Here is a 24,250-nt window from a genome sequence, read left to right on the forward strand (position 1 = left end):
TGGAGGTCGCAAGAATCTGGTAAGTGATGTTTTCCCGTCTTATTACCGGGATCTCCCCCCCGCCACCCGAGAAGTTACCAATTTGAATAAAATGCTTTGCGTTTTTATTTTAATCTTAACGGATCAAGGCTTCACCGAAACCTGATGGAACACACCTGTGATCCCAGCAGCAGGGAGGCCGAGGCAGGTGAAAGGAACTTAAGGTTGTGCTTGAGGTTGTGTAGTTAAGTTTGAGGCAAGCCTGGGCTAAGTGAGACCCTGTCTTTACCGAAAAGAAAAAGAAAAAGACTTTGTGTGTGTGTGGTTTTTCGAGACAGGGTTTCTCCTCTGTGTAGCCCTGGCTGTCCTGGAACTCACTCTTTAGGCCAAGCTGGCCTTGGACTCAGAAATCCACCTGCTTCTGCCTCCCAAGTACTGGGACTAAAGGCATGCACCACCACCGCCCGGCAAAGAAAAAAAAAAAACACTTTAAAAACATTTCTTATATCATGATTTATTTCTCATCCCTTCTGTTCAAAACTTGTTGGTTCTGTGAGTGGTCCGCGGCCCATTGTGCCCCTTGCCTTTTAAATCATTGTCCTTAGAACATCTGTGATTTAAAGAGTTGCAGTAAAATATACTGTTGTGGTTTTTCAGGTTATCCTGAGGATGAAGGAGAACTTCCCCAGGCAACAGATAATTTAAGGAAGAGAGAGCTACTGGGGTACAGATCATATTTATTGCCTTCGGATAATTAGGTCAAAGATGCACCCGGTGAACCCCTTCAGTGGGCAGCAGCCCAGCGCTTTTGCAGTATCTTCTAGCACCACGGGAACGTATCAGACTAAGTCACCATTTCGATTTGGCCAGCCTCCCCTTTTTGGACAGAGCAACACACCCGGCAAGAGCCTGGGATTTTCACAAGTAGCAAGCTTTGCGACACCGTCTGCAGGAAGTCATTCTTCCTCATTGCCAGCATTTGGACTCAGCCAAACCTCAAGTGCCGGGCTCTTCTCTAGTCTCGAATCCACACCTTCTTTTGCAGCTACTTCTGGACCTTCAAGTTCGTCTGTGCCCGGAAATACGGCATTCAGCTTTAAGTCAACCTCTAGTGTTGGGGTTTTCCCAACTGGCTCTACTTTTGGGCCAGAAACCGGAGAAGTAGTAGGTTCTGGCTTTAGGAAGACGGAATTCAAGTTTAAGCCTCTGGAAAATGCAGTGTTCAAACCAATACCAGGGACTGAGTCAGAACCGGAGAAAACCCAGAGCCAAATTTCCTCTGGATTTTTCACATTTTCCCACCCTGTTAGTAGCGGGTCTGGCGGCCTGACCCCTTTTTTGTTCCCGCAGGTGACAAATAGTTCGACGGCCAGTTCAAATTTTATCTTTTCGAAACCAGTTACTACTAATACACCTGCCTTCGCCCCTGCTTTGACTAACCAAAGTGTAGAAGAAGAGAAGAGGGGACCCAAGTCGGCATTTGGAAGCTCGAACAGTAGCTTCAGTACTTTCCCTATAGCATCACCTGGATCTTTGGGGGAGCCCTTCCCGGCCAACAAAATCAGCATCCGCCAAGGATGCGAGGAAGCCGTCTCCCAGGTGGAGCCTCTTCCCACCCTGATGAAGGGATTAAAGAGGAAAGAGGAGCAGGATCGCTCCCCAAGGAGACACTGCCATGAGGCGGCAGAAGACTCGGACCCCCTGTCCAGGGGCGACCATCCCCCAGATAAACGGCCCGTCCGCCTGAACAGACCCCGGGGAGGCACTCTGTTTGGCCGGACGATACAGGAGGTCTTCAAAAGCAATAAAGAAGCAGGTCGCCTGGGCAGCAAGGAGTCCAAAAAGGAGAGTGGCTTTTCAGAATCTGGGGAAAGTGACCACGTGGCCGCCCCAGGGGGGAGTCAGTCCACCCTGGTACCTTCCCGGATTCCAGCTGTGAATAAAGAGCAAGAAACCGAAGATAGAGATGAAAAAGAAGGTGCGTCCTAAAAGTGTGCTACAGTGTGCCTTGCTGCTGAGCTCTTGTACGGTCCCTCGTGGTCACTTGATTTAAGTCCCATGATCTTTGCTTTGGCTCCTTTTGCTTGGGAGTGTTGTCTCTGATGGATTTATGTGTCTGCTTTCTGAATTCCAGATTCTCTCAGGGGACCGTCTGTGCGCCAAAGTAAGCGAAGCGAAAGCACAGACAGTCTCGGGGGCTTGTCTTCTTTAGAGCTCACAGCCATCCAGTGCAAGAACATTCCCGACTACCTCAACGACAGAGCCATCCTGGAGAAACACTTCAGCAAGATCGCTAAAGTACAGCGGATCTTCACCAGACGCAGCAAGAAGCTCGCCGTGATTCACTTTTTCGATCACGTGAGTACTCCCAACTTGCCTCCTGTTAGTTTCCCTGTATTGCAGAGGCTCAAACCCCAGGGCTCTAAGCATGATATACAAGCACCTTAACACTGAGCCTCCCTTCTCTTCCTCCTCCTCCTCCTCCTCCTCTTCCTCCTCCTCCTCCTCTTCCTCCTCCTCCTCCTCTTTTTCCTCTTTCTCCTCTTCCTCCTCCTCTTTCACAGGGTCTGTCTCTCTATATATACTCCTGGCTGTCTTGGAATTTTCTGTGTAGATCAGGCTGGCCTCACACACCCAGAGATCCACCTGCCTCTGCCTCTCCCTCTTGAGTGCTGGGATGAAAGGCATTGAGCTTCCACACTGTTGTGCATTTGGTACACCACACCTAGCCTTTTCTTTTTGAAGTTGTGTGTGTGTGTGTGTGTGTGTGTGTGTGTGTGTGTGTGTGTGTGTGTGAGTATGCTTACAGGAGGAGGGGGTTGGATCTCTTAGAGCAGGAATTATAGGTGGTTTGAGGCATCCGGTAATGGTGTTGGGGACCCAACTTGGGTCCTCCAGAAGAGCGGAGCAGCAAGCATTCTTTAACTCTGAGTCATCTCTCAAGTCCCTAAGATTTACATACTCATTTTCATTCTGTGTGTGTTTGCGGGCACGTGTCTTCCTGTGTGCCTGGGAATGTGTAGGAGTATGTATGAAGGGATAGGGGCATTAGTGACCCATGGTGAGTACATCTGGAGGTCAGAGGACAACTTTTGGAGGTCCATTCTTTCTACTCTGTAGGTCAGGTCTTGTGTGCCATGTTCCAGCTTAGCCATCTTGCTGGCCCTCCTTTTATTTTTGAGTGCCCTCTTCGGTTCCATCGTGTCTGGTCTCTCTGTGTCTCACACTTTGTCTTGGGAACTGTTTTTCAGGCGTCTGCAGCCCTGGCTAGGAAGAAGGGAAAAGGCCTGCATAAGGACATGGCTATCTTTTGGCACAAGAAGAAAATAAGTGAGTTTTCCACTCTTGGGTTCACAGTCTGCTGCTCTGGGCAGGGCCTTTGACATGCAAGCATGGGTTCTTTCCCTGAGGCCAGCGGGATGGTGAGCTCCAGCTGCAGCCCGTGTCTCGAAACTGTTTCTTTTAGTTTTACAAACCTTGTTCTAACACTTGTGTCTTCAGGTCCCAGCAAGAAACCCTTTCCCCTGAAGGAGAAGAAACTTGGTGACAGTGAAGCCAGCCAAGGCATCGAGGACTCCCCCTTCCAGCACTCGCCTCTCGGCAAGGCCATCGTGAGGCCTGCAGCCGGCAGCCTCCTCAACAAAAGGTGGGGCTCATCTTCCTTGTAACTGTTCATGGAGAAGAAGCAGGGGAGAGCTCTGGAGGTGCTTGTGCTGGAGCAGGAAGAACTGCTTTTGAATCCCTCCCTCACAGTGGGTGGGTCTCGGGCAGCTCATCCTTGTGCTTGCCAGCTTTAGGGGTGACTTGACCTTATTCTGAAGTTCCCCGGGTCCTGGGTCTTTGAAAAAGCCCTCCTTGGTGTGGGACTAACTTCAAATAGATTTTTTTCTTTTAGGGGAAGCCTTATCACCAAGATGCAATTTCTGTTCTAGTCCTTCATTTTTTAAAAAATGTAGTTGGGTGGTGGTGCTGTACACCTTTAGTCCCAGCAGAGGCATGCTGGGCAAGCACGCTACCAACAGACTTACATTTCTTTTTTTGTTTGTTTTGTTTTTTTAAGACAGGATTTCTCTGTTTAGCCCTGGCTGACCTGGAACTCACTCTGTAGACCAGGCTGGCTTTGAACTCAGAAACCCGCCTGCCTCTGCCTCCCAAGTGCTGGGATTAAAGGCGTGTGCCACCACTGCCCAGCTCAGACTTACATTTCTAATCCCTCACCTCAGTGTTTGTAAGATTTGAAGGATTTCATAACTATTAAAAATTCAGTAGCCGGGAAGCCAGGGCTATACAGAAAAACACTGTCTCGAAAAACAGAGAAACACCCCACCACCACCAACAAAAAAATCAGTAAATGTACCGTCTAACATCTTTGCTCTCACACTGCCCTCCTTCCCTTGGGGCCTCCTCATTGCTCAGCCTAGCCTCAGGTCATTGCCTCAAGCAATCCTGTGTCAGCCTTCTAGGTTGTTAAGGGCAAGATCTCATTTATTTAGGCTTTGTTCTTTTTGCTGTTTTGTTTTATTTGGCGGTGGGGGCCAGGTTGATGCAGGATCTTACTGTGTATCTCTGACTGTTCTAAAACTTATTATGTAGACCAGGCTGGTACCAGACTCACAGAGATCCACCTGTTGCTGCCTCTCTAGTGCTGGGATTAATAAAGTCACGTGTCATAACGCCTGGCTGGCTTCTTTGGTTGGAATGCTGTATTTTCTTAGCTTCAGAGGACCAAAATGTCTTGGCAGATTAAGACGTGGAAGTGATACAAAGGCCCCAAATGTGTCATTTTCTCCATAGCTCTCCAGTGAAGAAGCCCAGTCTCCTGAAGATCCACCAATTTGAGTCAGATCCTTTTGACTCAGGATCCGAGGGCTCTGAGGGCCTTGGTTCTTGCGTATCATCTCTTAGCACCCTGATAGGGACTGTGGCTGACACATCTGAGGAGAAGTACCGCCTTCTGGACCAGAGAGACCGCATCATGCGGCAAGGTATGACACACAGAGACAGAAGTTCCAGATTCCCTGGCAGGGTGTTGGCAAGGCAGTTTCTGGAGAGCCAGGGGCTCTACCATGACCTGGTCTTGGGATTTCTGATACACTGTGCTTTGTTAAGAGTATAGCATGGGTCTTTGGAGGGGTAGCTTGTACTCTTACCCTTAACGGTGCTTACTGCATTGCTTCCAGTGGCTTGCTCAGCCTGCTTTCTTATAGACCCCAGGCCCACCAACCCAGGGATGGCTCCACCCACAGTGGGCTGGGCCTTCTTTATCAGTCACTGATTAAGATGCACTAACTGTAGGGTCTGTCAATGGATCTTATGGAGGCGTTTTATTGATTGAGTTTCCCTCTTCTCAGATGACTATATAGTTTACGTCAAGTTGACATAAGAATATCCAGTATACTTATTACAAGGAAAACCTGGCTCAGTCACACACATCCCAGAACCTGGCATGATTGTAGCCTAGTGCTTTAGAAGTGGAAGCAGGACAGTCTGGTGTACACAGTGAATTCCAAGATAGCCCAAGCTAAGTAGTGATACCCTGTTGAAAAAGCAAAACCAAAAGCAAAAAATTTAAATAAGCTTAAACTTAAGGATTAAGGTTTCTAAAAGTAGAACTAAAATGTGTGTATGCTGTTTTAAGAAGTTTTGCTTAAAACCTTTCATTCTGTGAGTGAAAACAGTGGCCTCCTTACTGAGCTAAGCCGTATTCTCAGTAAGGGTGCACTTAGCCAGGTAACTTCCTTATGCAGTTATGAATGCTGAAACAGAATCTCCGGAGACCTCTCCCTACCCCCAGGGTTTCCGTGTAGCCCTGGCTTTTGTAGAACTTGCTCTGTAGACCAGGCTGGCCTTGAACTCAAAGAGATCTGCCTACCTCTGCCTCCCAAGTGCTGAGACTGAAGGTGTGTGGCCCTGGTGTCCATCTGCACATTTATTTTTCATTAGATTTCCTGCATTATTTTTATTTCCCACTGAGGTCATAATGAGAATTACGGAATGCTGGCAGAGCACACTTGTTTAAGTGAAAATGATGTCCTGCTCTGTCTGCTCTTAACATTTTAAAATTTCTTTTTAGTTTATGTGTATGAGTGTTTTCTCTACATTTATGTCTGTGTACCACTTGAATGCCTGATGCCAAAGGAGGCCAGATGCCCCTGAACTGGAGTCTACACAGTTGGAAGCTGCCATGTGGGCGCTGGGAATTAAGCCTACGTCCTCTAGAAGAGCAGCCAATGTTCTTAATTGCTGAGCTATCTCTGCAGTTCCTATCTTGAGTCTGTAGTGAATGTGTTTGATTATTGGAGAGGGGTCTAGCCTTTGCTAGGGGCTTTTGTGAGCCAAGATACCCATTGCTGGACAGGATGGGCTACGAGGCCTATCTCAGAGGCCCAAAGCTTAAGAAACATTTCTTTTTGTGTGTGACTGTTTAGGGGGCAGTGTACAGATGAGACAGGATTTTATAATATATTCTAGAATAACCAGCACAGGCTGGCCACAAGTTTAGGACCCTCAGCCTCCTGGGTGCTGGGGTTACAGGCTGACTTTGTCTTTCCTCCCCGTTTTGTGAAAGTTCACTTTGTGAGTTCTTAGTGCTCCTGTGGTGCACGCTCTCTTACCTTTGGCTTGGTGTCGTTCAGCTCGGGTGAAGAGGACGGACCTGGACAAAGCCAGGGCATTTGTTGGGACGTGCCCTGACATGTGTCCTGAGAAGGAGCGGTACTTGCGGGAGACCCGGAGCCAGCTGAGCGTGTTTGAAGTTGTCCCAGGGACTGACCAGGTAGACTTCTGTGTGTCCTAATAATAACCTCTGCTTTTTTGTCCTGTCGTTTTGATTTTGACTTTTTAAATGTATTTATTTACTCTGTAAGTGCACGTGTGTGCGTGTGCATGTGGGCCACAAAGAGTAATGTAAGGATAACTTACAAGAGTAGCTTCTCTCCTCCCAGTGTTCTGAAGCTTGGATTCAGGTGGCAGGCCTGTGTCAAGTGCCCTCACCCACACTGAGGTATCCCACTGGGCTCCTATTGTTTTGTTTGTTTCTGGTTTTGAGTTTTGGAGACAGGGTTCATCTACATAGCCCTGGCTGGTCTAGAACTCACTTTGTGATCAGGCTGGCCTCAAACTCAGAGATCTGCCACCTCTGCTTTTGACTGCTGGGATTGAAGGTGTGCACTGATCCTACCACTCAGCACCATTTTTCTTTTTAAGGTTTTTTTTCCTAGATACTATAGATGAATGTGTCGAAGGGCATGGCCTCCCCTGAACTCGAGTTAGCTTGTGCTCTGAGTTGTTTGCCAAGAATTTGCACCAGTCTGCATCCCTGTGCCCTTCAGATTTGCTGGACCCAGGGTCCCCGGCCCAGCCACATGCCTCACCATAGAGCCAGGGCTGATCCACAGAGCAGCCAGCAGATAAGCCGGGCCCACATCTCTACACCCGCACACGTCTGCTATCTTCTGTCCGTGCAGCTGGAGCTTTCTTCTGCAAGCGGGAGGTGGAGCTGCAGCCCCTTCTGGGAAGTTTGCTCCTGCTCCATCAGGCCTCGGCCCACAGGGCCCTGCCCTAACCCTTTCTGGCCCTCACTCCCTATCTCTGTTTGTTGATGGTGTGTTGGTTTAACTTGACATCTGAACACAGCTGAGATCTTTCCTGTTGCCTGAAGCCCTTTACCTGTTAGAGCTGTGCTTTGGGGTGAGCTGCTGTGTCTTCACTTACATCCCTGCTCCTCTTGACACCTTGTTATATTCGCCTGACTCAAGTTTCTTAGCTTATATTGTCCTTGAAATGTTTCATGTTTTTTGTTTGTTTGTTTGTTTGTTTGTTTTTCCTCTTTTTTTGTTTTGTTTTTTATTTTTTTGAGACAAGGTTTCTCTGTGTAGCCCTGGCTGTCCTGGAACTCACTCTGTAGACCAGACTGGCCTCGAACTCAGAAATCCACCTGCCTCTGCCTCCCAAGTGCTGGAATTAAAGTGCGCCACCACTGCCCAGCTGAAATGTCTCATGTTTAACGGAATGTTTCCATTTGAAAGTTACATTCCCAAGCATCGATCTTATGTAGATGTATGTCTTAGGGTCTTACTGCTGTGAAGAGACACTGTGACCAAGACAACTCTTATAAATGACAATATTTGATTGGGGCTGGCTTATAGTTTCAGAGGTTCAGTCCATTATCATCAAGGTGAAAACATGGCAGCATCCAGCCAGGCATGGTGCTGGAGAAGGAGTGGAGAGTTCTACATCTTCCAAGAGTTCTATCTTGACTGACGGCAGCCAGGAGAAGACTCCCTCTGTAGGCAGCTAGGAGAAGACTCCCTCTGTAGGCAGCTAGGAGAAGACTCCCTCTGTAGGCATCTAGGAGGAGGCTCTCTTCCATACTGGGTGGACCCTGAGCATAGGAGGCCTCAAAGCCCACCTAAGCAGTGACATACTCCTCCAACCAGGGCATGCCTCTTCCAATAAGACCACACCTCCTAGTAGTGCCACTCCCTTCAAACCTCCACAATGTGTATGTGATTTCCCCCTGCATTTTAAGGTCCAAAAAACTGCCATGAAGCAGTTTGTCCCTACTTGTTGCCCCCAGGTGGACCATGCAGCAGCCGTGAAGGAGTACAGCCGGTCTTCAGCAGATCAGGAGGAGCCCCTGCCACATGAGCTGAGGCCCTCAGCAGTTCTCAGCAGGACCATGGACTACCTGGTGACCCAGATCATGGACCAAAAGGAAGGCAGCCTTCGGGACTGGTATGACTTCGTGTGGAACCGCACACGGGGTATCCGGAAGGTATCTGCTCTCCAGTCAGATGATGAGGAAATGCGTGTATATTCACGAAGTAGTGAACTTCTAACTTTTCCTTTTACACAGATAAATTTTTATCTGAAGCAATAATGTAATTTTATTTGAGCCATTATAAAACTGTATTTGATTGTTTCATTAGGTTAGTTTCAAGTTGAAAATGTAATTCAACTCATAAGCTTAATTTTTTTTTCTCAAAGTTGATTCTTCATGGATCTTGTGTGTTTGTGGCTTCTGTGTGTGTGGTCAGTGCATGTGTGCATATGTAATCCTCCCCTCTATCCTTGAACAGGACATCACACAGCAGCACCTCTGTGACCCCCTGACGGTGTCTCTGATCGAGAAGTGTACCCGGTTTCACATCCATTGTGCACACTTTATGTGTGAGGAGCCCATGTCCTCCTTTGATGCCAAGATCAACAATGAGAACATGACTAAGTGTCTACAGAGTCTGAAGGAGATGTACCAGGACCTGAGGAACAAGGGTGTGCTTTGTGCCAGCGAAGCAGAGTTCCAGGGCTACAATGTCCTGCTCAATCTCAACAAAGGAGACATTTTGAGGTATGTTTTCAGATTCAGAAGTTGAGCTTTGATGTATAGACGTTCCATAGTGCAGTTGGCAAACTGAGTCAGGCTTAAGCAAGTGGGAATCCCTCCGTGTTCATTCCTGGGAGGGATCCTGTCAGTGATTAAGGTGGAAAGTAGGGATGTAAGCTGGGAAGTCCCGTTAGAGTTGTTGCCAGTCCAACTTTCAGAACGCTTTGTCAGTGCCATATACTATAAGGCAGAGTTAAATGAAATCAGAGTAGATCAGTTACTGGAGTGAATGGGTTTGAAATGCTGGCGTGACATTTCAGCTGACCTATAGATGAGAAACTAACGTGGAAAGTGATTCAGGAAGATGCCAAACGTCCTTTTGCCTCCTATGTACAAATGTGGGTGCATATAAAACACACAAGTTATGTTTTCTGTTAGGCTGTTTTGCTAAACAGCTGTCAATCAGTTGGCATTACTTTGAAATAATTTTTTGATGACTGATGGCTAAATTATTTCATAAACTTGTTTATCATCTTTTTAAATATTTATTTATCTATTTATCTATTTATTTATTTATTTACTTATTTATTTAGTGTTTTTTGAGACAGGGTTTCTCTGTGTAGCCTTAGCTGTCCTTGAACTCACTCTGTAGCTCAGGCTGGGATTAAAGGCACATGCCACTGTGCCCAGCTGTTTATCATCTTTTTGTAAAAGTTTTACTTAGTATTATTTTTAATTGTGTATAGTATGTGTCTGTGTGTGTATGCATGTGGACGTGAATGCAGGATCCTGTCAAGGCCGGAAAAGTGTGTGTAATATCCTGGTGCTGATGTTGTAGGCAGTTGTGAGCCACTTGACACAAGTGCTGGGAACCTAACTTGGGTCCTTTGCAAGAGAGGCAAGTGCTTGTAACCATTGAGCCATCCTTCCAGCTCCACAGCTTAACATCTTTTTAAAGAAATGCTTTTAAAGCCACACATGTAAACATATGAGAAGTTCAAAGCCATCTTGTCTACATAGTGAATTTGAATCTCACCTGGGATGCAGAAGATTCTGTCTCAAGTGGATGGATGGACGGGTGGATGGATGATGGGTGGACAGGTGGGTGGGTGGATGGATGGATGGATGGACAGACGGATGAGCGGGAGGGTGGATGGATGGATGGATGGACGGGTGGGTGGGTGGATGGATAGATGGATGGGGTGGATGGATGGATGGATGAGTGGGTGTATGTATGTATGTATGTATGTATGGGTAGATGGATAAGAACAGATGATGGGTAGGTGGGTGGGTGGGTGGATGGATGGATGGATGAGTGGGTGGATAGATGGATGGGATGGATGGATGGGTGGGTGGGTGGATGGATAGATGGATGGATGAGTGGGTGGATGGATGGATGAGTGGGTGGATGGATGGATGGATGGATGGATGAGTGGGTGGATGGATGGATAGATGGATAGATGGACGGACGGACGGGTGGGTGGGTGGATGAATGGATGGACAGATTGATGATGGATGGATGGATGGGTGGGTGGGTGGGTGGACGGGTGGGGGGATGGATGGACGAATGGACAGGTCGGTGGATGGATGGATGGATGGATGGATGGATGGATGGATGGATGGATGGACAGATAGGTGGATGGATGGATGGATGGATGGATGGATGAACAGGTAGGTGGGTGGGTGGACGGATGGGTGGGTGGGTGGTGGACAGATAGATGGATGGACGGACGGATGGATGGAGACTGTAGTGTATCTACTGAGTGTGGGAATGACAGCTCTGATTATGGAACTTAGACTTCAGTGGTTTGTGTCACTGCTCAGACTTGCTGTCACAGTACTGCCGAAACCTAGTTATTACATAGTGACTACGATCAGCGCCCTGACCCTTTGCCCTCCTAACTTGCAGAGAAGTGCAGCAGTTCCACCCTGACGTTAGGAACTCCCCAGAGGTGGACTTCGCTGTCCAGGCTTTTGCTGCATTGAACAGCAATAATTTCGTGAGATTTTTCAAACTGGTCCAGTCAGCTTCTTACCTGAATGCGTGTTTGTTACACTGTTACTTTAATCAGGTGAGTAGAGCCTCTGCTAGCCGGAAAGAACAGGAGCAATAGCAACTGTAGTGTTGAAGTGCTGCTCTGCCCACCACTCTTCCCAGTGTGCAGCCCATCACAGCCCAGCAAGCTGTTTCTGCTTTAATCTTGTATGATGGGTTACTATGGATCTCTACCAGGAGAGGCCCTGCAGTACAAATGCAGTTCTGTGGCTCATAGAAATCTTTGGAGTGACAGGTTGAGTTCTTGAAAACAAACCCCAAACTATAATTCCTATGTTGTACAAAAGCCTTCACTTTGCAATCATTAGTATTAATAACATTTATGAGAGAACGGTAACTAACATAGAAAGACTGTGAAGTGAGGCTGCTGGTGCTAAATTCATTTCGATCAGAACCTGAGCTGTGCTTTTCCACCCTACCCGGCTTGCCTCGGGATCACAGAGGCCTTCAGAAGACCGCTTGCTCCTCTGGTGAGAAGTGAGCAGCAGCATCACTTCTTCCCCAGAGCTTGCCCTTCCTGCGAACATGCTGCCTCAGTTGGGCCTGGGTGGTTCTGCATGGCCTCTGCTAACAGGAGAGGCTGGAAGATATCACAGCCCGCCATTCTGCACTCCAGGCTTCTTCTCTCTGAGCACACCAAGTCCTGTAAACGCTGAATGTTAGCACAGTCAGAGTCAAGGCAAAGAATTCATTTTCAGAAGTTGTATTTCATTTCTTTAACTTTTTTTTTTTGAGGTTATAGTACAGTTATGTCATCTCTCCCCTCCCTGTCCTCCCTCTAAACTCTCCATGTTTCAGTCCTTACTCTTTCAAATCCATGGTTTCTTTCTTCATAAATTGGTGATACTTGTTTATGTGTTTATGTATTTGTGCATCTGTCTGTCTACACACACACACACTCACACACACACTCACACACTCCTAAATATAAGGACGCCATGCTCAGTCTGGAAAATGTTACTTGAGTGTGTGTTTTGGGGGCTGACCATTTGCTGTGCTCTTCCCCAGGGGAGACTGTTTCTCCCACTCTCAGCATCCTCTGCTTGGCCTGTAGGGCTGAGGCCTCCTGGGCTCTCCCCTGTCCGCATTAGCATGTCTGCTGCTGTTGTCCGTATTGAACTCACGTTTAAACAGTCATGCTGGTGAGTCTTCGTGAATGTAGCTTCTGATTTCTGACATGATCTTGTAACAAGCCTCCTGGTCCTCTGCCTTTACAGACTCTCCCTGTCTCCCACACGATCCTGAGCCTTAGGTGTGGGAGTGGGATTGGAGTTGTACTCCTGAAAATGAGAAGGTTACCACTGGGGAGTTTTGCATCTACTTCTTTTTTGGGGGGATGGGAGGGGAGTGATTCAAGACAGGGTTTCTCTGTGTAGCCCTGGCTGTCCTAGAACTCACTGTGTAGACCAGGCTGGCCTCTGCCGACTCAGAAATCCAACTGCCTCTTCCTCCCAAGTACTGGGGTTAAAGGTGTGTGCCACCACTGCCTGGCTGCATCTACTTCTTGATGTTCTTACAGTTTGTGTGTCCTCTTCTTACAAGTTTGCAGTGTGACAGCACAGGAAGTCAGGGCAGATTCTGTCTCTGCAGCCGCAGGCCTGCCCTTCACAGCCCACCCCTCCCAGCTCCTGCTTTCCTCTGGTCACTTCTTTTTTTTTTTTTTTTTAAAGATTTATTTATTATTATAAATGAGTACACTGTAACTGTCTTCAGACGCACCAGAAGAGGGCACCAGATTTCTTTATGGGTGGTTGTGAGCCACCATGTGGTTGCTGGGATTTGAACTCATGACCTTTGGAAGAACAAACGGTGCTCTCACCCACTGAGCCATCTCACCAGCCCCTCCTCTGGTCACTTCTGTCTCTCAACTCTCTTCTTTGCATAATCCAGAGAATCTTAAGTCAAGCCAAGTCAGTTGTCTTTCCACTGCCCAGATGTTTTCTACTCAAATGACATCTGGTGCTGTCTTGTACATTGTGGCAAGCTCTTCCCAAACTTGTTTCTTCTATACTATTCCCTTCTCAGGTGGCAGGCATCAGTGACCACTGAAGTCAGGGGCTTCCTGGCCCAGAGCAGGGCTGGGGCAGGATTGGTAGTGGCTGTCCTCGAGCTGTCAGCCAAGGACAGAGAGAGGAGTTACTACTTCTTAAATGAATAGTGTTATTATAGTATTGGCTACTGTAGGCAATTTCAAATAAGTCAAATCTGGATTTTGTTTTTAGAATTTTATATGTGTATATTTAAAGATTTATTTATTTTATGTATATGAGTACACTGTTGCTATCTTCAGTGCTCTTAACCGCTGAGCCATCTCTCCAGCTGAAGCCTGGATTTTTTTTTTTTAAGGTGACCTTTCCACTGGCAATGGCCGCCCTGGTCCTGAGTCTTAGACCCCTTCTTCTTGCTCCTTCAGCCCAGCTCCAGCTGCCACAGTGCCTTCCTAGTTCCTTACCTTAGCACAGCTCATCCTGATCTCTCAGTGCTCGTATTATTTACCATCGTTGCTCTGGTCTCTTCTCTAGCATGCCAATAGTGTGGAAATGGGAACTTTGATGGTTTTGTTTGCGTTGTACTCTGAGCATTAAGAATACAGCCAGCCATGCACATAGGCTCTCTTGAGTGTTGTTGGCAATTAATGACCACTGGGAGAAGGCAGACAGCATAGGCACCCTGGGGCCCCGAAACCTAAACAGACTTTTGTTAGGATTTTCTTGTTTTCTTTGGTTGTCTTGTTATGTTTTTGTTACACTGCTATGAATCCATTTTGTTTTCATACTTAATTTAATGTTTTGCATTTTCTCCCAAATTCCATAGATTCCTATAATTTCATTACCTTAGCTACTTTTGGTTCAGGGGATGCTGCTAGACACTTGGCTTTCATGCCCATCTCTTGGTAGATGCAGTCTAGTTTTTCTTTTCTTTTCTTTTCTTTCTTTCTTTCTTTCTTTTTTTTTTTGAGACAGGGTTTCTCTGTGTAGCCCTGGCTGTCCTGGAACTCACTCTGTAGACCAGGCTGGCCTCAAACTCAGAAATCTGCCTGCCTCTGCCTCCCAAGTGCTGGGATTAAAGGCCTGCGCCACCATTGCCCAGCTCTAGTTTTTCTTATAGGTAAAACTTCCCACCCCATCTTTTTCTTTGGGACAGTTTTCACAGTGTTCTTCCTGAGTATCTGAGTATCTGTAAGTTCAGGAAAGAGCTTGCACAGGAACTGAGGTGTAGCAGAAGCTCATGACTGTTTGGCTGTCTGTGGTTTCTCTCTGAGCTTGCCTTGACATGGCTTCTTTCAGATCCGTAAGGATGCCCTCCGGGCACTCAATGTTGCATACACCGTAAGCACACAGCGCTCTACCGTCTTCCCCCTGGATGGTGTCGTCCGCATGCTGTTGTTCAGAGATAGCGAAGAGGCGACAAACTTCCTCAATTACCATGGCCTCACTGTAGCTGACGGGTAAGAGCTGAGACTGTACCTGTGGCCTTCTTCTCTGCCCCCTCCCCTCTTTCCATTTTTCCTTTTCTTTTCTGATAAAGGTCTCCTGTGGGCCTCTTCTGTGTGCTGCCTTCCTGCCATAAACTAGACGGATTCCCAATGGACATAGGGGCCACACCACGTTCATTTTTTTGTTTGAGATAGGGTCTCACTGTGTAGTCCTGGCTGGTCTGGACCTTGTATGTAGACCAGGCTGACCCCACTCAGACTCATAGAAATCCACCAGCCCATCCCTCCTAAGTTGTAGAAATAAAGGTGTGCACAAGCAGGGATTTGGGAATCAACAAACCGGACCAAGATCTTCCCAAATCATTGTTTTCTGTCAGTTAGCAGAGAACCTGAAGATAAAGATTTTTCTATTTTGTTCTTTGTCTTTGTTCACCATGTGTGGCTCCTGCACACCTGATAGAGGAGCTGGCTAGACCAGTAGCCATGTCTAGGTGTTCTGTCCCTGGAGTCAGGGTGAGACTGGCGATGCTCACATAGATGGCACCATTACAGTTGGCGTCCTATGCCAGTGTTCCCTCAGCCCACCCGCAGCTCTTCCTTCTAGCTCTGTTCTCAGGGAAGTGCACTGGCTTTGAATGAGTGAGCCACCATCACGGAAAGAGAAGTACAGTGGTGTGTGTCATTCCCTGCATGGCTGGGCCAGGGATGCCCTGAGACTGGAAGCTTTCTCATCTCATACTGTCCAGTCTTGCTCTGAGCAGGGGGTCCAGAAGCTGGGTGTGAGGCGGCCTAGCTGTCTTCTTTCCCTGCTGACTCCTCTGCACTCCTTGTGCTCTGGGTAGCTGTGTTGAGCTGAATCGGTCGGCATTCTTGGAGCCAGAGGGAGTATGCAAGGCCAGGAAGTCAGTGTTTATTGGCCGTAAGCTGACGGTGTCAGTTGGAGAAGTTGTGAATGGAGGGCCACTGCCTCCTGTTCCTCGCCATACTCCTGTGTGCAGCTTTAACTCCCAGAATAAGTACGTTGGAGAGAGCCTGGCTACAGAGCTGCCCATCAGCGCCCAGAGGTCTGCTGGTGACTCAGCAGGTGAGTCAAGTTGTCATACCTGTTCCCTCTTAGAAGTCTCCTTGTCACCTGAGGACTCTCTTGGCCAGATGCTTGAATATGTCTGTCTTTGCCTGGATTTGGAGGCTTGAAGCCCTTGTTAGGGCTTGGGACACTACGATGCAGTTCCCCTACAAAGCATCTGTCATCCTGTGCTGTGTCCTTGGATGCTTGTCAGGAGGGCAGTCTGCTCCTCATGCTACGGATAGCTCTGTGTCCTTTCCTGGAGATTGTAGTTATGTGCTCTGCGACCAAGTGTCTTCAGCACCTGTGTGTTTCTTTCTAGGTGGTAGCAGAGGAGAGGAGTATGAGGCGGAGGTGGACGTGGCGCCATTGGCCGTCCTCCCACAGCCTCCTCCTGCATCCTCCACCACCCCAGCACTTCACGTCCAGCCACTGGCCACAGCGGCACCACCCAGCCTTTTCCAGGCCTCCACGCAGCCTGAGCTGCTGCTTCCAAAGCCTGCGCCTGTGTACTCTGATTCGGTAGGGATCTTGCACATTAAAGCTTCATGAAGTGTGTAGTTATTCTGTATAAGGGCACTGTGTTGCTTGATCTCATTACCTGGGAGCCAGAGTCAGGAGAGTGATGGAGAGAGGATGGATCTACTCAGTCATAGCCTCGGGTGGCTGATGTAGGGCCACTGCCTTCAGAGTACCTACAGGGCCCAGCTTTATAACAGTCAGAGCGAGCTACACTTGAGTGGTTCCTTCCAAACCAAGCTGAACCCTGCATGTCTGTTCTGACTGAAGTCAGTACCTGCTCATATGCAACACCCAGCAAATGGGCTGTCCAGGGCCTGTGCGATCACAACCCTGCTTTGTAGCTGAGGGGGAGGGAGGCTTTGGTTTTGAGCAGATCTTATTTGTTGCACAAGTGGGGACTTGATTGGGTCTCACTGGCCTCTCAGGCTGCACACTGTCCCTGTTGGAGGGTCAGAGGGTCTGCAGGGAAAGCCCAAAGGTCACAGGAATTGAGGATTTTGATGTGCACATGAAATGATGGATATAAGTGCTGTTGAGGCCACCTACAGGGCAGTCCTCAGCAGCCTAGCCCTAACCCCATGGAAGGCACGTTTCTGTTGCTCAGAGGTCTTCCTGAAGAACTGCACAGACCCTGCACTAAGGTCCCTGTGCTTTGCTGGGAATACCTTCACAAATGTCACGAGGAAGTCCTCACCCAAGATGTCTGCCTGGTGTGACCTTGTGCTGGTCTCTCCTTAGGACCTGGTACAGGTGGTGGACGAGCTCATCCAGGAGGCTCTGCAAGTGGACTGTGAGGAAGTCAGCTCTGCCGGGGCAGCTTATGTAGCCGCAGCTCTGGGGTGAGTGGCAGCTAACGTGCCCGCCTTTCTTGCTTGGCTGATAGTGGCTTTCTGGGCACAACCACGTCCTTCCTTACAAGGCTGTTCTTTCTTATCAGCAAGTCCCAGCTCCATGTGCTGAAGATCCGCAGTGACAGTTTCAGGGCTGTGCACCTCTCTAAGGCCTAAATGTTTCCTCTGGTCTCTAGGGAGGTGCAGTTCCTCCTGTTTCTGACCTTTAGTTCTTATTAGTATGTAATTTCTATTTGTGATTCCTTTTTTAAATGTTTCAAATTTTATTTATTTGATTCTTTATTTTATGTGTTTAAGGATTTTGCTTGTAGGTATGTGTATACCCCATGCATGCCCGGTGCCTGCAGAGGGCAGCAGAAGGCATCCCCTGGAGCTGGAGTTACAGATGGTTGTGAGGTGTCCTGTGGGTACTGAGAATCGAACTCAGGTCCTCTGGAATACTTAGTGCGCCTAACTGCTGAGCTGTCTCCAGCACTAGCCTTTTTATTTTTTAATTTTTGGTAGTTGGGAGTTACTTTTGAATCGGTCACTGTGTAGACCATGCTGGCCTCCAGCTCACTGAGATCAGCCTGCTTCTTGCTCCCCTAGTGTTGGGACTGAGGCTGTATTTCACCATCCCCAGCCTGTAGTCTTGAACTTCTCCCTGGTCCACCTCCCCACCGCCCCTAGCCTCCTGAGCACCAGGACTGCAGGCGTGCGCTGCCAGTCTGGCCAGGAGTGGCCGGTCTTCTCTCCCCCATTCTTTGTGACAGGGAGTGGCACCTCACTAAAGACTTGACCTGTATTTCTCTAATGGCTGCGCTGTTGCTCATTTTTCATGTCCTTTTTGCTCATTTACATACTTTTCCTGAAACTGTAAGTAAGTTCTCGGCCTTCTACTTGAGCTATTTGTGATTGACTTGTTGGGGCTTCTTTATATCCTGGATGTTACTCTCTTATCAGACACAAAATGTGCATGTATTTTCTCTCCTCTGCTCCACCCTCTACCTCCCTGGTACAGAGACAGTAGGCTGGTAGCAGGATGGCAGGTAGCCATGCCTGCAGTATGCAGCACTGAGGTGTGAGCCTGGGCCTTTGGGCCTGTTAGACAAGCACTCTACCAACTGAGCCACGGCCCTGGCCCTGGCTTCTCTTCTCACCTCTTGTAATGTCTCTAATGCGTACAATAGTCAAAGTTCTCTGTAGTCTAATCTTTCTAATGTTTCCTTTGTCACCTGTGCTTTTAGAGTCTTACCTAAGAAATTGCTGCCAAGTCCAATGTCACGAAAATAGTCGTGTTTTCTTCTACCAGTTTTGTAGCTTAAGGTTTTTTCTTTGTTTTTTGTTTGTTTGTTTATTTGTTTGGACTGTGTCTCAGTTTGGAGCCCTGGCTTACCTGAACTCAGTATGTAGACCAGACTGTCCTGGAGATGCTTAAATGACCAGCAGGGCCTGGAGTTGTAGCTCAAATTGTTTGTGTCCTTAGCTTAACATACTAGGGATTCTCTCTCATTCCTGAGTCTAACAATATACCTTATGAAACTAGTTTACCATTTCATTTACAAAAATAAGATTATTTATGATAAGAGATACACTAAGCCCACTCCTATATCTTTTACTTGGTTTTTAAACTTGATTACTCTTGAACTCCATTGTAAATTATATCTTTTGAAGCTATATAATTGCAAAAGTCACAGAATCATCATATATATGTATATATGTGTGTATATACCATCATATATGTGTGTGTGTTATTAAGACAATTACACCTTTGTAAGGTAGTAAGTATAGTTGTATATCTTTACTGTAGATGCTTTTTTAAAAAAGCACTTTAATTTTATTTATTATTAATTATGACTATTATTGAGGTTTACTGCTGAGCTATCTTGCCCACCTTGAGGTCTCTGCATGACAAGAGGGAATGGTGGCTCGCTGTTCTCTGGGTTTGAATGCCATCTGCTTTGCTTTGTTAAGCGTTTCCAACGCTGCTGTGGAGGATCTAATTACGGCTGCGACCACAGGCATTTTGAGGCACGTTGCAGCTGAGGAAGTATCCATGGAAAGACAGAGACTGGAGGAAGAGAAACGACGGGCTGAAGAGGAAAGGTGGGCATTGTTCCCATAGACGGCCCTGGAGGTCGGTTTGCGCCAGCCCTGACCTCTGACCCCTGATGCCCGTCCTGCCATCTGACCCTGTTGGACGATTCACCACCCTCATGATTTGACTAAGGGAAGGGTGTGTGTGTGTGTGTGTGTGTGTGTTTGGGGCAGGTGGATGTCATATTGATGTGAGTACAGGTTCCTGTGGAGGCCAGAAGAAGGTGTTAGGTCCCTGGAGCTGGAGCTACAGGCAGTTGTGAGCAGTGCCTTGTGGGTGCTGGGAACTGCACCTGCAAGAACACTATGCATCCTTAACCACTCAACCTTAAGTATTATCTTTGTGCTTTTCCCCATTTCCCCCTAGGTTGAAGCAAGAGAGAGAACTGATGTTGTCGCAGCTGAGCGAGGGCCTGGCTGCAGAGCTGACAGAACTCATGGTGATAGAGTGTGTGTGGGACACCTGCTCTCAGGAGCTAAAGTGAGTGAAGTACTGCATCCTGAATGACAGGAGGAAAGGAGGGACTGTGGCCAAGCTGGCTGGAATATGTGTATAAATAGTATAGCAGGGTCTCGTTATAGCCCTGGCTGTCCTGTAGACAGGCTGGTCTTGGCCTCAGACACGCAGAGCTCCGTTTGCCTGGCTTCCCAAGTGCTGCTAGGCACTTGTTAAAGGCTTTTAGACAGCCAAACGTAACACGCTGCTCTAATAGGGAGGCCCTCTGAGTCAGTCTCCTTATCAGGAGGCGTGAGATGGATCTGTTAGCAGATTTACTGGAGAACCTTTCGGTAGCAGGGCATATGCCATTATTCTTCAGGCAAGGGAGCCTTTCTGGAACTTGCTGAGTGAGGCTTCCTTGGCCTTTTCACCTGAGAGCTTTCACCGTTGTGCTGTTGAGCCTCAGGAAAGGAAGGAAGTGTGCTCTGTCCTTGTGCTTGTGTGCCGCTGGAGCACCCGCCGCTGGAGCACGGTGTACGGCGCAGCGCCCAGCACACAGGCAGTGTGTCACAGCCTGTGTTTGCTCTGGTCCTAGAGGTGGCGGCCTGTCTCTCTAGTTGCTCTAAGGAAGAGACCTCACAAAATGGTGGCAATGGCTGTTCTCTGAGGCAGGGTCAACTTGGGTTATTCTCCTGTGTCGTGTCAGCCTGCCATGTACTAGATTCGTTTAGTATTTTATTTGTTTTGTTTTGTTTTTTTCTGAGACAAGGTCTCACTGTGTAGTCCTGGCTGGCCTTGAACTTGACCTGGGTAGTCTCAAACTCATAGAAAACCACTGTCAGAAAACTACTTCTGTCTCCCAAGTGCTGTAATTAAAGCTGTGCCACTGTGCCGAACTAGGGAGCTTATTTTTATTTTTTTTAAAGGTGAAGGAAGTTTGTGCTGTTCTCTTTTTAAATATTTATTTTATCTACATGAGTATACCACTGTCACTGTCTTCAGACACACCAGAATGGATTGGATCCCATTACAGATGGTTGTGAGCAACCATGTGGTTGCTGGGATTTGAACTCAGGACTTCTCGAAGAGCAGTCAGTGCTCTTAACCACTGAGCCACCTCTCCAGTCCCGTGAATTCATTTTTAGTCCTAAATAAAAACCCAGTGCTTGATGACTTGTGCCGTAAGTGCCTGCAGCTCTGGGTATCTCAGTGTTTGGCTCAGTCTGGAGTGTCTCTGGCACCTGCAAAGATGAGTTGTTGGGAATGAGTCTCCTCTGTTCGTGGATACTTCCGTTTGAACTGATAGTTTTTTTGCTGCTTTGTTTAGTAGAATTCTTTTATTGGAAAGTTTCTTGTCTAGGTCAGATGAATGGCTCAGTGGTTACGAGTGCTTGCTGTTCTTCCCGAGGTCCCGAGTTCAGTTCCTAGTGCCTACACTGTGTGCTCACAGTCATGGGTGACTCCACCTCCAGACACTCTGATGCCCTTCTCTGGCCTCTGCAGGCTCCCAAACACAGGTGGCATACACACATGCATCACATAACATTGTTTCTTTTTGTATCTGGGTACAGCAGTTCTTGCCTGTTGTCTCAGTACTTGTGAGGCTGAGGGAGGAGAAGGGGTTTCAGGCCACCTCAGGCTACAAAGCAAGTTCTGGGTCAACTGGGGTTAACTAGTGAGAGTCTCTGAAAAGTAGAAAACTCCGAGATACTGGGTTATCTGGGGCAACCCTGGTCTTACCAGAGGAAGCATTCCTAGTAGCCAGCCACTAGTGTGTATCATGTGTGGAAGGTACTTGTAATTGTACATACCACATATTGCTGGTGAGACTCTGGAGTTTGTCCAAGCAATCATTTAAAAATAAAAATTCAAAGGCTTGAAATGCCAAGCTTAATGACCTATATTCAGTCTCCAGAACCCACCTAGTGGAACATTGCCCTGTAACCTCCACATGTCCCTGTGGTGCACTGGAGCCCCCTCCCCACCGGACAGCATAGTTTGTGTGTAGGCTTTGAGTGTGGCCTCTGGTTTTGTTAGGTTCATTGCTGTACCTAACTGGTGCTCTCGCCGCAGGTCCCTGGGTGGTGGGAAGTTTGTGCAGGCTGCCATCCCTTTGAGTTAAAGCTTTATTTCTGGATTGTTACAGTGGCCTGTTTGGACTCGATCTGGCACCCCATATGACATTTTCCTCTTTTCTTCCCAGGCGTTCTGCCTTAAAGTACAAATAAAAGTCTTGAACTTTCTCTTATAGTGGAAGTGTTATATATGTTATTATATTTCCATATGAAGTCAGGCTCCAGCTTTTTCTAGGGTGGCTGCAGCAGTCAGAACCCGGGCCGTATCTGTGCTCGGCAGATCCTGCCCCAATGTGTTTTCACTGCTGTGATAGAGACCAAGACTGGAAACCTCTTGGACAGGAGGGGTTTATTTAACTTACACTCTGTATCCTAGCTCATCATTGAAGAAAGTCAGGACAGGAACCCAAGGCAGGAGCCTGTGGGCAGGGACTGAAGCGGAGGCATGGAGGAACGCTGCCTGTTGGCTATTTGCTTATTGCCCCAAGGCAGGAGCCTGTGGGCTGGGACTGAAGCGGAGGCATGGAGGAACGCTGCCTGTTGGCTATTTGCTTATTCCCCGTTTGGGTAGGGCCTCTCACATCAGCCATTCATCCAGAAAGCGCCTTATAGACTTGCCTATTGGCAGTCGGGTGGAGGCATTTTCCTCAGTTGAGGTTTCTCTTCCCATATAAGTGTAGCTGTGTCAGGCTGACGTTCCTGGCCCAGACTCGGTGTTTGTGCCCTTTGGTGTAGCTGCTTCTATGGTAACTGCTCTCTGTTCTAGGAGTGCGGTAGAGACAGACCAGAAGGCCCGCGTGGCCCGCTGCTGTGACGCCGTCTGTGCACACCTGGTGGATTTGTTTCTTGCTGAGGAAGTTTTCCAGACTGCAAAGGAGACGCTCCAGGAGCTGCAGTGCTTCTGCAAGTATCTGCAACGGTTAGTTCTGTGTTCTTACAGATACGGTCCACCCACACAGAAGCCTCAGCGCGTTCATTGCATGTGAGCCGTCGGTTCCATTAGCCAGAGATGAAAGGCTCACAGATGTGTAAGGATGGAGATCTGAAGTAGACTTAGAATAGCCTGTATTTGAACAGATATTTATAGAGTGGTTGCTTTTTTTTATTGTTTATTTATTGGCTGTACTGGACATAGGGAAATGTCTTTGAACACATTAAACAAATAATTTGCAGTGGCTTCACTAACATGAATGAATCTCTCAAACTGGTATTCTCGTACAAAAAACTGATATTCTCTTTAAAAAACAAAAAATCAAAACCATGTATTTTTTTCGATTTATTATCTTTTTTTATATATAGTGTTTTGTCTGATATATGTATGTGAAACACATGCATGCCTGGAGACCAAGGATGTCAGAAGAGGTGTCACATCCTTTGGAACTAGAGTCACAGACAGTTGTGAGCTACCACAGTGTTAGGACTCGAACCTGGGTCCTCTGCAAGAGCAACACGTACCCTTAACCACAGCACTAACTCTCCAGCTCCTAATGGTGATGCTTTTTATGACCGGTGTTACCTCAGGGTAACTCATGCGAGCTGGAATGCATTCACTACCCCGACCTTCCTTCCCAGTCCGCAGCTGAGCAGCAGAGTGCCCTCAGCAGAGCTGTGCGAGGACGGTAGCTAGGTGTAGCCCTCAGCAGAGCTGGGCGACGAGATGGTAGCTAGGTGTAGCCCTCAGCAGAGCTGGGCACAGGACGGTAGCTAGGTGTAGCCCTCAGCAGTGCTGGGCACAGGACAGTAGCTAGGTGTAGCCCTCAGCAGAGCTGGGCACAGGACAGTAGCTAGGTGTAGCCTTCAGCAGAGCTGGGCGACGAGATGGTAGCTAGGTGTAGCCCTCAGCAGAGCTGGGCGACGAGATGGTAGCTAGGTGTAGCCCTCAGCAGAGCTGGGCGACGAGATGGTAGCTAGGTGTAGCCCTCAGCAGGGCTGGGCACAGGACAGTAGCTAGGTGTAGCCCTCAGCAGGGCTGGGCACAGGACAGTAGCTAGGTGTAGCCCTCAGCAGTGCTGTGCGAGGACAGTAGCTAGGTGTAGCCCTCAGCAGAGCTGGGCGACGAGATGGTAGCTAGGTGTAGCCCTCAGCAGAGCTGGGCACAGGACAGTAGCTAGGTGTAGCCCTCAGCAGAGCTGGGCACAGGACAGTAGCTAGGTGTCGGAGGGCCTCTCATATCGAGAGTATTGTGTAGCATATCACAAGTCTGGGACAAACCTTTTTGAATGTGGGTTCTATAAGTGACCTTGAGGGCTGCAGAGAACTAAAATAATGACAGTAAAGGGCTCTGAGCGTACAGTGACCAAGGTCAGCTCACAGTCCATTGTGTAATGATGGACATTTTACTGCAGCTGAAGACACAGCTGTGGATTCTCCACTGCTGTGCCCCATCCGAGTGACCGTTGTCTGTGACTCAAGGCCACTGTGGATT

At 48.0% G+C, this 24,250-nt stretch overlaps 1 protein-coding gene across 5 annotated transcripts in view; it reads left to right on the top strand.

Moving 5' to 3' along the window:
- The window catches only part of Mcm3ap (minichromosome maintenance complex component 3 associated protein), a 42,862-nt gene that overhangs the window by 697 nt on the left and 17,915 nt on the right, over positions 1 to 24,250 (top strand). For 2 of the 5 annotated variants that reach the window (XM_031348780.1, XM_031348779.1), the window contains exons 2-17: positions 637 to 1,957; positions 2,114 to 2,337; positions 3,231 to 3,309; positions 3,481 to 3,625; positions 4,774 to 4,964; positions 6,615 to 6,754; positions 8,558 to 8,755; positions 9,060 to 9,328; positions 11,214 to 11,376; positions 14,648 to 14,808; positions 15,639 to 15,880; positions 16,185 to 16,384; positions 17,123 to 17,223; positions 19,189 to 19,320; positions 19,679 to 19,792; positions 22,592 to 22,744. In XM_031348780.1, the coding sequence (XP_031204640.1) occupies positions 745 to 1,957; positions 2,114 to 2,337; positions 3,231 to 3,309; positions 3,481 to 3,625; positions 4,774 to 4,964; positions 6,615 to 6,754; positions 8,558 to 8,755; positions 9,060 to 9,328; positions 11,214 to 11,376; positions 14,648 to 14,808; positions 15,639 to 15,880; positions 16,185 to 16,384; positions 17,123 to 17,223; positions 19,189 to 19,320; positions 19,679 to 19,792; positions 22,592 to 22,744 (3,725 nt within the window). In that variant the 5' untranslated portion in view covers positions 637 to 744. The other 3 variants (XM_031348777.1, XM_031348781.1, XM_031348778.1) reach the window with 3 other exon arrangements.

Source organism: Mastomys coucha, unplaced genomic scaffold, assembly GCF_008632895.1.
Source record: "Mastomys coucha isolate ucsf_1 unplaced genomic scaffold, UCSF_Mcou_1 pScaffold3, whole genome shotgun sequence".
NCBI lineage: Eukaryota > Metazoa > Chordata > Mammalia > Rodentia > Muridae > Mastomys > Mastomys coucha.